The 16,545-nt window shown below is 34.8% G+C and overlaps 1 protein-coding gene across 6 annotated transcripts in view; it reads left to right on the forward strand.

Moving 5' to 3' along the window:
* U2SURP (U2 snRNP associated SURP domain containing) overlaps positions 1-16,545 on the forward strand; it is a 57,420-nt gene that overhangs the window by 18,383 nt on the left and 22,492 nt on the right. For 2 of the 6 annotated variants that reach the window (XM_008072525.1, XM_021706166.1), the window contains exons 7-19: positions 1,675-1,742; positions 2,314-2,408; positions 2,801-2,836; positions 2,928-3,010; positions 4,880-5,045; positions 5,506-5,717; positions 6,638-6,681; positions 9,801-9,905; positions 11,005-11,071; positions 11,153-11,316; positions 13,491-13,653; positions 14,367-14,446; positions 15,689-15,776. In XM_008072525.1, coding sequence (XP_008070716.1) covers positions 1,675-1,742; positions 2,314-2,408; positions 2,801-2,836; positions 2,928-3,010; positions 4,880-5,045; positions 5,506-5,717; positions 6,638-6,681; positions 9,801-9,905; positions 11,005-11,071; positions 11,153-11,316; positions 13,491-13,653; positions 14,367-14,446; positions 15,689-15,776 — 1,371 coding nt within the window. Of the gene's footprint in view, positions 1-1,674; positions 1,743-2,313; positions 2,409-2,800; positions 2,837-2,927; positions 3,011-4,872; positions 5,046-5,505; positions 5,718-6,637; positions 6,682-7,146; positions 7,207-9,800; positions 9,906-11,004; positions 11,072-11,152; positions 11,317-13,490; positions 13,654-14,366; positions 14,447-15,688; positions 15,777-16,545 lie in introns of those variants that run through there. The other 4 variants (XM_021706169.1, XM_008072526.1, XM_021706167.1 and 1 more) reach the window with 4 other exon arrangements.

The following is a 16,545-nucleotide window of genomic DNA, read 5'->3' on the forward strand; positions in this document are numbered from 1 at the left end:
TTTGTTTTGGCATGTATCAGTGCTTAATTCCTTTTTGTGGTTGAATAATATTCCATTTTGTGGGTATACCAAGTGTTATTTATCCATTCATTACTTGATGGACATTTGAGTTGTTTCTACTTTTCAGCTGATATAAATAATGATCTTGTAAACATTTATGTAGGGACTTTTGTGTGGATTTATGTTTATGTTTTCAATTTATGTTGAACGTGTTTGAGTTACATGGTAACTAACTATATTTAACCTTTTGAAAAACTGCCAAACTGTTTTCCGAAGCGGCTGTACTATTTTAGCTCTGCCACTAATGTATGAAGGTTCTAGTTCTCTTACATCTTCACTAACATTTGTTAAAATTGTTGTTTTTTTAAAAACATTTAGTCATCTTAGCGGGTGCAAAGTTGTACCTCATTGTGGTTTTGATTTGCATTTATCTGATGATGTTGATCATCTTTTCTCATGTTTATTGTCCATTTGCACTCTTTTTTGGAGAAAAGTCTATTCAAATCTTGGGTCCACTTTTTAGTTGGGTTATTTATTTATTTTATGGTTGAGTTGCAAGAGTATTTTACATCTTCTGGAATTAGCTATATGATTTACAGATGTTTTCTCCCATTCTGTGGACTGTCTTTGACCTTTCTTGATTGAAGCACAGAAGGCTTAAATTTTGATCAAGTCCAATTTATGATTTTTTTTTGTCACTTAAATTATTGGTGTTGTATCTAAAAAAAACACTAATTCAAGATCATGAAGATTCATTCCTAAGTTTTCCTTTAAGAGTTGTATCTCAGCTGGGCTCGGTGGCTCAGCCTGTAATCCCGCGCCTTTGGGAGGCTGAGGTGAGTGGATTGCCTGAACCCGCGGGTTCGAGACCCGCCTGGGCAGTGAGACCTTATCTCCACAATAAATCAAAAATCAACCGGGCGTGGTAGCACATGCCTGTAATTCCGGCTACTTGGAAGGCTGATGCGGAAGGATCGCCGGAGCCCAGCAGGTCGAGGCTGCGGTGGCTGGGAGCGGCCACTGCACTCCAGTCTGGGCGACAGAATGAGACTCCAACTCAAAAAAAAAAAAGAGTTTTATCTCCTACATTTAGGTCTGAATATACTGAGTTTTTGTGCATTTGATGTATGATGTGTAATAGAGAGCTAACTTCATTCTTTTGCATGTGGATATTCAGTTGTCCCGGCACCATTTGTTGAAGAGACTATTCTTCTCTCATTAAATTATGTTCCACTTTCCAAGGTTGGGAGGGGAGGTGGAAGATTCCAAAAACAGTTTTATTAAAAGAGGGATACCAAAGACGTTCTTCCTTTTTTCAGTAATTCAAATGGCAGTTTCTTACATGTCAATTCAGTTACTTCATGTTCATTAATCCCTCCCCCTGCCCCCCAATATTCAAGCTTAAGTATTACAGGCTTTTAGGGGATAAAGTTGGTCACTCCTGTACTTTGACTACTGATGGTCACTTTGTTTCATGTTTTTAATGGTTTAATTGTTTAAACCATTGTTTTGAGGAACAAGAAGGGAAGTTCAATGATAACAGAAGCATTCTTTTTAATTTAAATTATTAGAACGTAATTAGTATTGCAGTATTTAAAAATGATCTTATCATTGAATCATTAGTTTTGCTTAACCTTTTTTTGTTTGAAGTATAACTTGTCATATCCTTCTTAGCCACTGAAGAAAGGGGAGAAAGAAAAGAAAAAAAGCAATTTGGAACTCTTCAAAGAAGAATTGAAGCAGTAAGTTTTATAGTGTGGAGAATAACTATCATAGGTATATTGAGCTAATACAGATGCAGGTATGAAGAAGGTAGTGTACCAATTAGTTGTAATTAACCAGCTTGCCATGAGGTTGTTTTAGATTTTATAATGATAATTTGTAGGGTATGTTTGAAAGTAAATTAACATTTAGTTCAGCATCTAAGTTGCTTGTATTATGTTGATTCTGTTCAATTGATTTATCCAATGTCCAGAGTCCTGTTTGCAGTGGAAACAGTATATTCACTAAAAGTATACTGGGTGGGAGTGGGAGCAGTTAGACTTAGCAAAAGAAAATTTGTTGGTTTTAGTGTTAAATTTCCTTCTCATCTTAAAAGCAGGCTTTGTATTCCATTGCTAGCATGATATGTCAGAAATTTGCTCATTGTTTTATTATAGCTGAGGGACTCTGATTGGTTATTAGTATTGGTATTTCATTACTCACAGATATTTCAAGTTATTTTAAAATAGTACCTTGATAAACACTGTTCTTATTAAATGTGAACAAACGAATTTTTGGCTCATTATTAGTGATTGTAAATATTTTCAACAGAATTCAAGAAGAGCGTGATGAGAGACATAAAACAAAAGGCAGGTTAAGTCGATTTGAACCTCCCCAGTCAGATTCTGATGGTCAGCGTCGTTCTAGTAAGTGGCGTTTATTTTAATGTGTATATTTGTGATTAATTACAGCAATTCCCTCTTTTATCCATGTGGGATACATTCCAAGACCCCCAGTGAATGCCTAAAACTGTGAACCGTACTGAACCCTGTATTTCCTGTGTTTTTCCCTATACTTATAGTGAAGTTTAGTTTATACATGAGGCATAGAAAGGATTAACAACGACATCTAGTTACAGAACAACTATAACAACATACTGTTTTAAAAGTTATGTGAATGTAGTCTCTCTTTCAAAATGTGTTGTTATGCTGTATCTCCGGTAACTCAAACAGTGGGAAGCAAAACCTAGGATAAGGGGGGGATTAATATATTACGGTGTTCTAAAAACTAAGAATTATTTTCTTTTCTCCCCTTTAAGTGGACGCGCCTTCAAGAAGAAATAGATCATCTGGTGGTAATACAGTTTCTTGCTTTTTTAATTAATAAGAAGTTGTCCAAAATTTTTATTTTGGGGGTTATAATTTTTTTTTTTCTTTTTGCCTTAGTTCTTGATGATTATGCACCTGGCTCACATGATGTAGGAGATCCAAGTACAACTAATTTATACCTTGGAAACATCAATCCACAGGTAACACTGATAAAGTAAGATGATTATTGACTCATATTCTTTGTGCTTTTGGAAGAAAGCTACCTTGCCAGTTTTTTAAAAATCAGGATTCTGAAATTGACAAATCTGATAGTTAGTCTTTAAAATTATTTTGTAAACTTGAGACTTGCTGGAGTGAGTGGTCCAGATTGTCTTGCTCCAGATTCTTGTCTCTTCTTTCATTAACTGGATTGTACTCTTAATTTGAAATGTCTTATTACATGCTCATTTTGTTTATCAAATCAGAATTTGACCAGTGATGATTAATATTTTTTGAGTTGGAGTCTCACTCTGTCGCCCAGACTGGAGTGCAGTGGCTGCTCCCAGCCACTGCAGCCTCAACCTGCTGGGCTCCGGCGATCCTTCCGCCTCAGCCTTCCAAGTAGCTGGAACTACAGGCGTGCGCTACCATACCCTGCTAATTTTTTTTGATTTATTGTAGAGATGAGGTCTTGCCAAGTTGCCCAGGCGGGTCTTGAACCCGCGGGCTCAGGTAATTCACTCACCTCGGCCTCCTAAAGCACGAGATTACAGGCTGAGCCACCGAGTCTGGCCAGAGACTACCCACTTCTAATGTATAGCTTGTTTCCCATGGAGTTCCTTTTTTCGTTTTCTCCTCATAATAGCAAACTAGTATTTATACTTTTGTCTTTTATGTTTTAATTATATTCCCACTGCAGTGCTGTTAATTATTTTATGGGGGATGTAGTGGTTGTTATACATAATATGCTTTTATTAGAAATTGCATTTATTTTGACCAGGCACTGTGGCTCATGCCTGTAATGCCGGAACTTTGGAGGCCAAGGCCAGGGTATTGTTTGAGGCCAGGAACTTGAGACCAGCCTGGGCAATGTAGTGAGACACCTTCTACAAAAAAATAAAAATGAAAAAAATTAGCTGGGCATGGTGGCATATACCTGTAGTTCTAACTCTAGGGCAGGAGAATAGCTTGAACCCAGGAGTTTAAGGTTACAGTGAGCTATGATCATGCCACTACACTCAAAACTGGGTGACATAGTGAGACTACCTTTAAAAATAAACATGGCACCTTATTACATATTTATCATTTTCTTTTGCTATTGATTACACTGGTAGTTGAGTGTTGGAAATAAAAGATAGTTAGATCCCTTTTTCTTTTATTGTCAACAGATATTTCCTCTCTAATTTAAATGTGCTAACTGTTGCCTGAAAAATGCTGCTAAATGCCTAAACAAAACTTTATAAAACAGCTTATTTAGATCTAACATCTTAAAACAGAAAGATGGCTGGGTTCGGTGGCTCAGCTTGTAATCCCGTGCCTTTGGGAGGCTGAGGTGAGTGGATTGCCTCAGCCCGCGGGTTTGAGACCCGCCTAGGCAACTTGGTGAGACCTCATCTCTACAATAAATCAAAAAATTAGCCGGGCCTGTTAGCGTGCGCCTGTGGTTCTAGCTACTTGGAAGGCTGAGGTGGAAGGATCGCCAGAGCCCAGCAGGTCGAGGCTGCGGTGGCCGGGAGCGGCCACTGCACTCCAGTCTGGGCGACAGAGTGAGACTCCAACTCAAAAAAACAAAACAAAACAAAAAAAACCCCCCAGAAAGATGAAAGTAAAAGTGATTTTTGTTTCTATGGCCACTCATCTTCTCCATGCTAGCATCTTATTTAAGTAAAACAATGTTTTTGATATGAAAAGATTTATACATGCCTCATGAAGGATTTTACTTGTGTAGAGTTCCTAATAGTTTGATGGAAAATTATAGCATTAATAGGTTGCTTTTCATTTTGTAAAAACTACTTTGTTTTCTGTTGTATGGAATTTCTTTTTTCCCTCTTGTTACGTACCAAAACACTCTTAACTATGCTTTTTAATAGATGAATGAAGAAATGCTGTGCCAAGAATTTGGAAGATTTGGACCATTAGCCAGTGTGAAAATTATGTGGCCTAGAACTGATGAAGAAAGAGCAAGAGAGAGAAATTGTGGCTTTGTGGCCTTTATGAATAGAAGAGATGCTGAAAGAGCTTTAAAAAATTTAAATGGTAAGAAAATTTATATTACTCATTTGTAGAGTTCAGATAGTTCTTTGGTTTTGAAAAGTATAAAAACTTCTAGGAGGCAAGCCTGGTGGATCACACCTGTAATTCTAGCACTTTGGGAGGCGGAGACGGGAGGACTACTTAAGCTCAGGAGTTCGAAGCCAGCCTAGACAGCATAGTAAGACTCCGTCTCTACAAAAATAAAAAAAATTAGCTGGGTGTGGTGGTGTGTGCTTGTACTCCTAGCTACTCAGGAAGTTGAAGTGGAAGGGTTTCCTGAGTCTAGGAGGTCCAGGCTTTAGGTGAACCATGATTGTGCTACCGCACTCCATCCCAGGTGACCGAGTAGGACCCCGACTCAAGCACAAAAAAAAAAAAAGGAAAAGAAAATTAATTCAAATCACCAGAAAGTATTCTTTTCTCCTGACAGTTACCAAAGTGACCCTTTTTTTCTTTCTTGTAGGAAAAATGATTATGTCTTTTGAAATGAAGTTAGGTTGGGGTAAAGCTGTACCTATTCCTCCACATCCAATATACATTCCACCTTCTATGATGGAACATACACTTCCCCCACCTCCATCCGGATTGCCTTTTAATGCACAGCCTAGAGAGCGGTTAAAAAACCCCAATGCTCCCATGTTACCGCCACCTAAAAACAAAGAGGACTTTGAGAAGGTAATTTAAAAAATGTACATAGGGCCGCATCTAATTTGTAAATACTAAATCTGTGGTAGTATTTCTTTTCAACAATTTTATAGTAAATGTGTGTGTAATTCTGTTTGGCAACTCTTAAAGAAATAAGTAGATGTGTTCCCTGCCTTAGCCCATGGAAACCCTGTATTGAAATCCTAGGTCATATTTTTATTTGTGGCTACCATTCCTTTTTTGACCACTCGATAAGTTTTTTTTCCTTTGTCCTGTGTTGTATGCAGGTTTGCTTAAGTGCAGTATCTAAATTTACTTTGTTCTGAGAAAGTGATTATTTGTATTTGGTTAAGTGACATTACAATTAGAGACTTCCTAAATAGTTAAATTGTTTGGATGGCAGCTAGCTAACTTAGTTCTCAAGGTCTGAGGTATTAGAATATTTAAGAGCATATGTGGTTTTTAAAGAACAGTTAATCTAGTAGAAGCAAAGGGTGAGTATTTTTATTAAACATAAACCAACTTAATTTCAAGTTTTAAGAATTTGTTGGTTCTGTTATGAATTAATGACACTTAAAATGACAGGGCTGGTTTTAAAGGCTTGGGAACAAAGTAGTGAACTGTATGGTCAGAGGCAAACAGTTTATTATTTCACAAATTAAAATCTTTATCTGATAATTCTCAGTGTAGTACCTATTTCAGTGCATTGTTGTGCATTCTGGCAGGAATGTTCTGATTCTTTGCATTTGGTGAACATTTATTGTTCACCGAACACATCCATTTGCATTTATGTAATTGTTTAGTGTATAATTACTTCAAATGCAGTGATTGCCTGCAAAACTTGTGATTAGATGTGTAGTATTTTCAATGCATATGTATATTTTTGCTTGTTACTTGTTAACAATACTCACATATTCTATGTTTATTATCTGATGTGACTTCATATACAGACTCTGTCGCAAGCCATAGTCAAAGTGGTTATCCCAACAGAAAGGTACATGTTTTTCTTTATTATTACTGATCTAAATATAGACAATATCCCCTTCTGAATTTAAAAAAAAAATGGTGTTGAGGAAAAGGTAATATCTTGACTGAGCAATGGTTCCTTCCCAGTACCTTTTGGGGGGTTATGTGAAATTTATCTAACTTTTGTATACTTTGTGATTTTATGTCATTATTTTTTTCATTTTTTTATTGTTATTAATGTAGAGAATTTTTATAGTTTGAGTAGTTAGAATGTGTTTAACAGCTCTGATTTAGAGTTCTTGGTCTAATAATGTTAGACTATTTTGATGGGATAATAGGTCCTTTAAATGTATCTTAAATTTTAGAAATGTTACAGCTTGACCCAATCTGTTGTTATTTTTTCTTGTATTCTGAATTATCTACATTTAATATATAACCTTGGTTTGAGTTTTCCTTATTGAAGGCATAGCGCTTTTTTCCAATTGATTTTAAGAAGAAATTCCTATTTTCATGAACACTGGATATACTAGAAACTTTTTTCATGATAACAAAGGTATTTGGAATTCTTTTATTTTTCTTTCTTCCTTTTTTTCTTTTTCAATGTACTGTTAAAGCAGGAGTATCATGCTCTAGGTATGCTCTTGCTCAGTCAAGCTAAGCCTTTTCCCAAACACAGGAACACAACACTGGTTGAATAATAAATGAACACAAAAGAATACCAAATTCTCTTTGACATTGGCCTTGGTGAGCAACACCAGCTGAACTGTCTGCGGCAGCGGGGGACCAGGAAAACATCATGGGATGGATTGGGAAAGTATACAGTTTTTGACCAGACATTGGTACGATCGACTCCAATAAATGTGGTTTTATTATAACTGAGAGACAATTTTTTGTTTTTTTGTTGTTGTTGCCCAGAATAAGATAATTACCATTTTAAAATAAAATAATGCACTTTAAATATATCATCTTTTTGTACTACACTGTTTTGTTTATAGAAAAGTCACCATTTTTTAAATAAGAAATTAAACACACAATCCTTAAGGAAGAAGAGTGTGATTACAATTCTTTAATAATCTTGAAGTCAAGTTAGTAACAACTAATTGTCAGATTTTGATTTTAAGTAATCATGAAATATTTAAAAATTATTTTAAGCTTTTTATTTTCTAAAAATAGATTTTATCAGTTACAAGCCTGTTTAAAACTATAGTGGGTTTTTTCTCCACTGATAAAAAGCATTCACAGGAAAGTATTTTTGTAGTATACAAAAAATATATTTATCTAGTAATAGCTTTACATGTGGCTCAGCTTATTTCTAAACAAATTTTGAGTATACATTTTGCTGAAAGTCTTGATTCACCATTAGAATGAATCCTTTGTTTTTAAACTTGCTATACCAGTTTTCATCTATCTTATACTGAAGTCAAGTGTCTTTTGACTTAATTCATACAAGTTTCTGGATATATAGCATTTGTCCACTTAGTAATTAGTCTTCTATATTATGATACATAAAATTTCCTTTAGTTTTAATCTGGCTCATACCAGTGAGAGTTTTGAAATGGAATCATAACTTTACGTTATCTCCCTCCTTTCAAAATAATGTCATTAACTATATGGATGCTGAGAATACATTCTCATTTGGATATTAAGAATTGCAGTGCAATTAATACTTCTGTGAAAGAAAATAATTTTTAGATTTAAAATTGAGTGATGTTTTTGGTTTTTGTTTTAACAATTTGAGATTGAATTAATAATTTTAAATGTATAGTTTCCCCTGTGTAAAGATTTAAACTGTCATATAATTTTTTCACCTCTTTAGGCTTAAATTAATTTTTTCACTATGTAGAGATTTTTAGTATCCACTTAAGTAGGTTTGTTTGAAAACTGTAAGGAAATAATTATAGGCAACATGAGATAGACTACTTTACTGTTCATGTATTCTGAAACAGGACATTATAGAGCCAAAAAACAGTCTGTCTTGTTCTATAACTATATATTATATTCTAGCAGTTATATGAACGTAATTTGAGCTGGGAATGCTAAAGGTGTAATTTAGTGTGTGCCTTGTACCAAGAGCCAATATCCTTTTGCTTTTCCCAATCGTTATTTGCCAACTCTATATGCTGGGGGACTAGTGAAATGAGAAATTAAAAGCAGCTTATAAATAAGCTGAGTCATTTTTGCCTGACACTGTAATATGTTTAAAACTGTGTTTGGAGTCTAATTGTATCTACATGATTTTAGGACCCAGCTTCAGATTTTAAAAATAAAGGCTTCCTATGAGTTCAATAAAATGACTAAACTAAATAGCTACTCACATGGGTATATTTTTGGCTTAAAATATTAGACAATAATTGTGGCAGAAAATGGGAAGGGCATCTCACCATGTGTCCCATTTTGCAGTATTTTGTAAAGAATAGGACTCCATTCACTTAAAGCTTTGGCAATATAATTTCTTCATTGATTGATAATATACAGGCAGAATTATCCATATCATTAATTGTGAACTAATTTGAAGTGTGATCCAAAGGGATGTTGCCTCATTAAAGGTCAGATTGAATAAAAACTCCATCTGGTATGTGTGTACCAGAAAAGCACAGGAGTTGGATGGATTTTTTATTAAGTCAGGCCTTAAACTTGTTAACTAGTTTTGCATTTTTATAAATTATAGTCATGGTCATAGCATTTCAGTACCACCACAAAAATGCTTGGTTTAGGAATATATTCTTTTAAAACTGAGATAGTGTTATGTAAGTTTTTAGATGGCTGTAATAACATACAAACTCTAAGGTACTGATTTTATATATTTGCAACTTTCCAGTTAGTTGTGATCTATGATTAATGTTTTGCTTTTGGAAAAGAAACTTAAATGGTACTTAGAAAATTAAATCTTTATTACTGTGAGGCTGTGTTGTGGTTTCCCATCCTCCCTTCACCTTCCCCTCCCCTCCCACTCCCTTTACCCCCACTGCTCCACTCCCTCTTAATGCACAAGGCATTAACATATGCTCCAGGTTACTTTTTTGGTCTTAAATCAGTATTAGTCAGCAGAATAATCTTTTCCTGCACAATGATAGTAACTTAGGTCAAGTGTAGTTTTTTATGGTGGTAGGTCTGAATCCATTTTCTTTAACTGTGTTGTTGTTGTAGGAATTTGCTCGCCCTGATACATCGAATGATAGAGTTTGTTGTACGTGAAGGGCCAATGTTTGAAGCTATGATTATGAACAGAGAAATCAACAATCCTATGTTCAGGTATGGATTTTTTTAAATTACGGTAAAATGTAGCATGAAATTTGCCATTTTAACCATCTTGAAGTATACATTTCAGTAGCATTAAGTACATCACATTGTTGTGCAGTCTTCACTGCTATCTATCTTTAAAATTTTTTCATCCTCCCAAACTGAAACTTTGTACCTATTGAATAATGACTTACCGGTCTCCTGGCCTCCCAAAGAAGAATGTTAAATCGCCATTCTTCTATTTCTTATGAATTTGAATACTCTGGGAAATTCATGTGAGTAGAGTCATACACAGTTTGTCCTTTTGTGACTGGCTTATTCCACTTAGCATAATGTCCTCAGGGTTCATCTATGTTTGTAGCATGTATCAGAGTTCCCTTTTTTAAGTCTGATGTTCCATTGTATGTATTAGCCATGTTTTGCTTATCTTCTGGTTTACATTTTAAAACTACTTTTAATTTATTTTTTAGAATGGAAAATACTCCTAAGAATAAAGTTCTGAAAGTATGGAATTAGTTTTGCAATGGGATGAGAAGGTAGTTTTAGTAATTAGAGTAAAATGTACATAGGTCAGTTTTTTTTATCAGATTTTGATTTGGTTAACTAAATAATATTATTTTTAGCATTCTTTAGGAAGAAGTACTTTTTGTTATGCTTTTCAATGAAATAATCTTTCTTAATTGTGACAAAGTTGAATAAGTTAGTTTTAAAGGAAATGGCTTATCTTCTGAATTGCTGTGGTAACTAAGACACTAATTTAACACTCTTGCTTAAGTAGTGTAAAATCACTGCTTTTGTGATTATATGTTGGGAAAATCTTTCTATTGCCAAACATGGTATCTGACATATAGGTGTTCAATGAAAAATGGTAAAACTCAGCAAGATGCATGGCTTCTGAGTACTACTGTCAGTCACAAAGGCAGTCTAGCATTGAGAGGAGGGGGTAGCAGGAAGCAGTTGGCAGATGGCAGTGGGTGAGGATTTCTCTTCAGGGATCTTTGTTTTTACTTTTATTTGGAACCAAATAGGTAAATAATGTTTCTCATTTATTTACATTTAATTGAAGATATCTCTTTGTTAAAGAATATGATTTTTTGTTTGTTTTGTTTAGGTTCTTATTTGAAAACCAGACACCAGCTCATGTTTATTATAGATGGAAGCTTTATTCTATTTTGCAGGCAAGTAGAATCAGTTATTTTGTTAATTTTGATTCTGAATTATTAGACCTTTCTAATAATAACTTTCTCAATGTTTATTAGGGTGATTCTCCAACTAAGTGGCGGACGGAAGATTTTCGAATGTTCAAAAATGGATCTTTTTGGAGGCCACCACCATTAAATCCATACCTGCATGGGATGTCAGAGGAGCAAGAAACAGAAGCTTTTGTGGAGGAGCCTAGTAAAAAGGGAGCACTTAAAGAAGAGTAAAATATTTTCTAATATATTTAGAAAAGTCACTTTAACGACTGCTTTAATGAATGGTCTCACTAAGATATTAACCCTAAAATGAAAGTTTTTTTCACTTATGAATGTTTAAAATAGTAACCTCTTTCATAATATGCTTTATCATTTTAAAGAACTTGGCAAATATAAGTTTGTGTTCCATTGACTTTGACAAAACTCTTGCTACTGATAAAATTAATGGTGATCTCTTAAATGTGGTTGACTTCTAACATCAGAATACTTCAGTTTCTTACAGAAATTATTTGGGGAACTTAAGAATTCTTGCTTCTCTGAATGCAACAGAAAGAAAAAAAATATATAGTTAGTGGAGTCGCATGTTGACTATGTGGAGCTTCTTCATGGAGTTTGCTGTGTGTGGAGAGCTGTGAGATGGCCATCTGGTTTAAGAAACAGAAACATATTTATTAAATAAAGAGGACATCCGTATACCTCGGGGAAAAATGGCTCAAAGAATTTTCAGAATATAGAATTATGTATAGGAATACCTCATTTTATTGCACTCTGGTTTATTGTGCTCTACAGATACTGCCTTTTTTTTTTTTAAAGCAAATTGAAGGTTTGTGGCAACCCTTCATCAAACAAGTCTATTGGTGCCATTTTTCCAACAGTATATGCACACTTTGTGTCTTTGTCACATTTTGGTAATTCTGTCAGTATTTCAGACTCTTTAAGAGTATTATTATATCTGTTATGGTAATCTGGGATCAGTAATCTTTTCTGTTACTGTAGAAATTGTTTTGGGGCAACACGGACCACTCTGTAAGATGGAGAACTTAATTGAAAAATGTGTGTGTTCTGACTGCTTCATACGTTGCTGTTTCTCCATCTTTCCCCTTCTCTTTGGGCTTTCCTATTCCCTGAAACACAACAGTATTGAAAATAGGACAGTTAATAATCCTGCAATGGCTCTAAGTGTTCAAGTAAAAAGAAGAGTTAAAAGCTAGAAATGGTTAAGCTTAATGAGGAAGGCATGTTGAAAGATGAGGGGGGGAGGGGGATGGGATTAACAGTCGCAGATATCTCTCTGGGGAAGGGGAAACACCTCTTCTCAACATGGTGCCTGAATGAAACGTAATTGTACACCTAACCCTTAAATGTACCCCACAAAATCATAATAAAAAATATTGATTAAAAAAAAAGAAAAATTTAACACACAAAACTAAAATAGAAAAATCAAGAGATTGCTACATTAGATCAAGCAGCAATTTTACTTTGAAAGCATAGCAAAAAATAATTTGTTTTGAAGAACTTTTACTGTTTTGTTCCTGCTGAAGAATAAAAAGTTAACATAAAAAAAAGAAAAGAAAGATGAGGTAGGATTAAGGCTAGGCTTCTTGTGTCAGCCAAGTTATGAATGTCAAGGAAATTTCTTGAAGGAAATTAAAAGTGCCACTCCTGCAAACACATGAAAAAGAGAGGCCAGGCGCGGTGGCTTACGCCTATAATCCCAGCACTTTGGGAGGCCGAGGTGAGAGGATTGCCTGAGCCCACCGGTTTGAGACCAGCCTAGACAACTTGGCAAGACCTCATTTCAAGAAATCCAAAAATTTAGCCAGGTCTGGTGGCGTGTGCTTATAGTTCCAGCTATTTGGAAGACTGAGGTGGAGGGATCACCTAAGTCTAGCAATTCAAGGCTGCAGTGGCTGTGAGTGTACCACTGTACTATAGCTTGGGCCACAGGGTGAGACTCCAACTCAAAAAAAAGGAAAAACAGCTTGTACTAATAAAAAAGATGGCCATCTCATAGCTCTCCACACACAGCTAGTAATGCTGTACTAGCAGAGTAACTGTGTCAGAGAAGGCGTGGCCTGCAAAGCCAAACTATTTACAGTCTTGTCTTTTACAGAAAAAGTTAACCTGTCCTAATCCCATGCAGAAGTGCTAAAGTAATAGACTTCTTCCAAAGAGGGGGGAGTAAAGAACATGAAGGTTTTTCTTCAGTGTAATAGGATGTTATATAAGTTCTTCCAAAAATTGAGACAAATTTGGGGAACTAACACAAGTCAGACTTAATACATTTCAGTTTTCAGAATTATTTTCTCTGAGTAGATTGTAAAGAAATTAGTGAGCAAAAGTATGAGGGCATTTGCAGTTTGTGTCTAAATACTTATAAGTTTAAAAAATTTATATTCAGACAGAGGGATAAATTAGAAGAAATCTTGCGAGGATTAACACCAAGGAAGAATGATATTGGTGATGCAATGGTTTTCTGTCTTAATAATGCTGAAGCTGCTGAAGAAATAGTGGATTGCATTACTGAGTCATTGTCCATCTTAAAGACACCTCTTCCTAAAAAGGTATGCAAGTGATTCCTGTTTATGAATGCTTACTTAAGAAAAGGGGAGCCAGGCGCGGTGGCTCAAGCCTGTAATCCCAGCACTTTGGGAGGTGGAGGTGTGATGATTGCCTGAGCTCAAGGGTTTGAGACCAGCCTGAGCAACATGGTGAGACTTTATCTCTACAATAAATCAAAAAATTAGCCAGGCGTGGTGGCACATGCCTGTGGTTCCAGCTACTTGGAAGGCTGTAGGTGGAGAGATCACTTGAGCTCAGCAGGTCGAGGCTGTGGTGGCCGTGAGCATGCCACCGCACTCCAGCCTGGATGACAGAGTGAGACTCTGACTCAAAAAAAAAAAAAGAAAAGGGTTAGTTGACATACCTTTTGGGTTGGAATTGATTTCCTTTTTGCATGAGAAACTTGACTGACAAAATCTTTCCCATGCAGTCTTACATTACTTCTCCCTGGGTAGCTTATGTTCATTGACATACAAGTTATTGACAGGTTGAAATGTAAATGTGTTAACAGATTTTATATCTCTGCTAAAGTCAGGATTTTGGTGATGTTGGGTTTCACACAATTCTTCTAATTAGTAGTGATAGTAGTTATAGCTAAACATTAACCTTATACTACTGATTCTAAGAAATGACAGTACAGAATTCTTTTCTAGGCATATTATTAGCTACTGATTTTTATTTTTAACCCATTTCGTATTATCTTTTGGTATTATAGATTGCCAGATTATATTTGGTTTCTGATGTTTTGTACAACTCTTCAGCCAAAGTTGCCAATGCTTCATATTATAGAAAATTGTAAGTATAGTGATATAAGGTGATATTCCTGAAATAAAATATTTAAGGGTAAGGAGTTAGAGAAGATGATTGCTTTGTTAACAACCCCTGTAATAAGAAATAGTCAGCCCTCCTTTTTTCTGTGTTCTGCATTCATAGATTCAGCCAATCACAGATTGGAAAATATTCAGAAAAAAAATTATGTCTGTACAGAACGTGTACAGATTTTTTTCCTTGTCATTTTCTAAATAATACAGTATAATAACTGTTTGTATAGCATTTACATTGTAGTAGGCATTATAAGTAATCTAGAGATGATTTAAAGTGTACAGGAATATGTGCATAGATTATACGCAAATACTATGCCATTTTATATGAGGCTTGAGCATCTGGATTTTGGTATCTGTGGGAGGTCCTGGAAACAGTCCTCCGTGGATACTGAGGGAAAACTGTAATTTGGATTTTTTTGTAGAATTTTTTTAAAAAATTGACTTGCATTCATTGAACTAACTCACTATAAGCTAAATTACCAATTTCTTAGATTTCACTTTATATCATATTTATTACTGTTGACAGTAGAACAAATAGGTAATGGTAAAAAATACCTTTATTTTTATTGCATATTTAGCTACCTATGAATAAACAAACAATACCTATAATGGCAAACAAAATAAGAGATCAAAGTTATAACATTAACTATAGATTCTCCTCTAATCATCATTGTATTGATTTTAGTTTATTGTTAATGTTTTCTAAAGCAATAGGAAATTATGTTGCTATACTATAATATATTGCTTTTCCTCGGTTCCCTACAGACTTTCTGTGTTTGTTTTATGAATGAGGTTCAGGGAGGCCTTTCTTTTGAAATTGACTCTGAAAGGAAATTAGACATGTGGATCCTACTCTTAGATCTACTAGTAGATTTTTCGCCTTAGACAAGTCACTTTTTTTTTAATATAAAATAAAAGAACTGGACTAGATGTTTCAGAGAATCCAAGATGTAAAATTCCTTGCTAACAAAAGGAACTAGTACTTAAAACGTTTGGGGAATTTGCAGGAGGAAAATTTAGAATAATAGGAATTAAAATAATTCAGTTAAAATTTTAGAGGCTAAATACCTTGTTCTTGATATGTAATAATTTCTTGGTTAGTTTATTTATACATAGTTTAAGTCCAGGAGGGGGTTTCATTGGCTAGCATGTGGAAGGGAATAGGGATTTTAAAACAAATTCTATTTTAAAGAATATATTATTTGAATTTCAGTTTTGAAACAAAGTTATGTCAGATATTTTCAGACCTCAATGCTACCTATCGTACAATTCAAGGCCATTTACAATCTGAAAACTTTAAGGTATGTGTATTGTTTTGCTGTTTTTGCCCTAGCGTTTTTGTCTTTTTTCTTTGCCTTAGTGTTTAAATGGGTGGAGGTGGAGAGCATTGGAAGACTAGCGAGCACAAGACAAGTATAAGACGTAAATTAAAAACTTGAATGTTTTAGAAAATACTGTTGTAAAATTCTATTGTCATCTTAATTTTTATTACCAAGAAATATCCAAAATTTTAAAATACATTAAACTAGTGTTATTTTTTCAGGTGCTTAATTTTTGTTTAAGCATTAATTATTTAAGTGTTTCAAATATTAGTCTTTTGTCCACAAAACATTCAGAAAATGACTTGTTTTGTAATGGTATATACTATTTAGCTGGATTAGGGTGCATACATTTTATTTACATTTAGAAAGTATATTGGTTATTAATTTAGTATAATGTACACTGTAGACCAATGTTAAGGGAAGGTAAATAGTACTTTTAATTTAATAAGTCTATATATGTGTATCATTTCATGGGGAGAAGACTAAGAAAAGTTTTTAGCTTGAACAGATGCTTCACCATTTGGGGATTTAGACCAGTGGTCCCCAAACTTTTTGGCATCAGGAACCAGTTTTGTGGAAGACAGTTTTTCCTTGAATTGGGGGGGTGGGGAGTGGATTATCAGGCATTAGATTCGCATAAAAAGTGTGCAGTCTAGCTCCTTTGCATGCACAGTTCACAGTAGGGCTCATGCTCCTATGAGAATCTAATGCAGCTCCTTATATGACAGCAGGCAGAGTTCTGCTCACC

This window comes from Carlito syrichta, unplaced genomic scaffold (assembly GCF_000164805.1).
Source record: "Carlito syrichta isolate Samal-C Ts95f unplaced genomic scaffold, Tarsius_syrichta-2.0.1 Scaffold315320, whole genome shotgun sequence".
Lineage (NCBI taxonomy): Eukaryota > Metazoa > Chordata > Mammalia > Primates > Tarsiidae > Carlito > Carlito syrichta.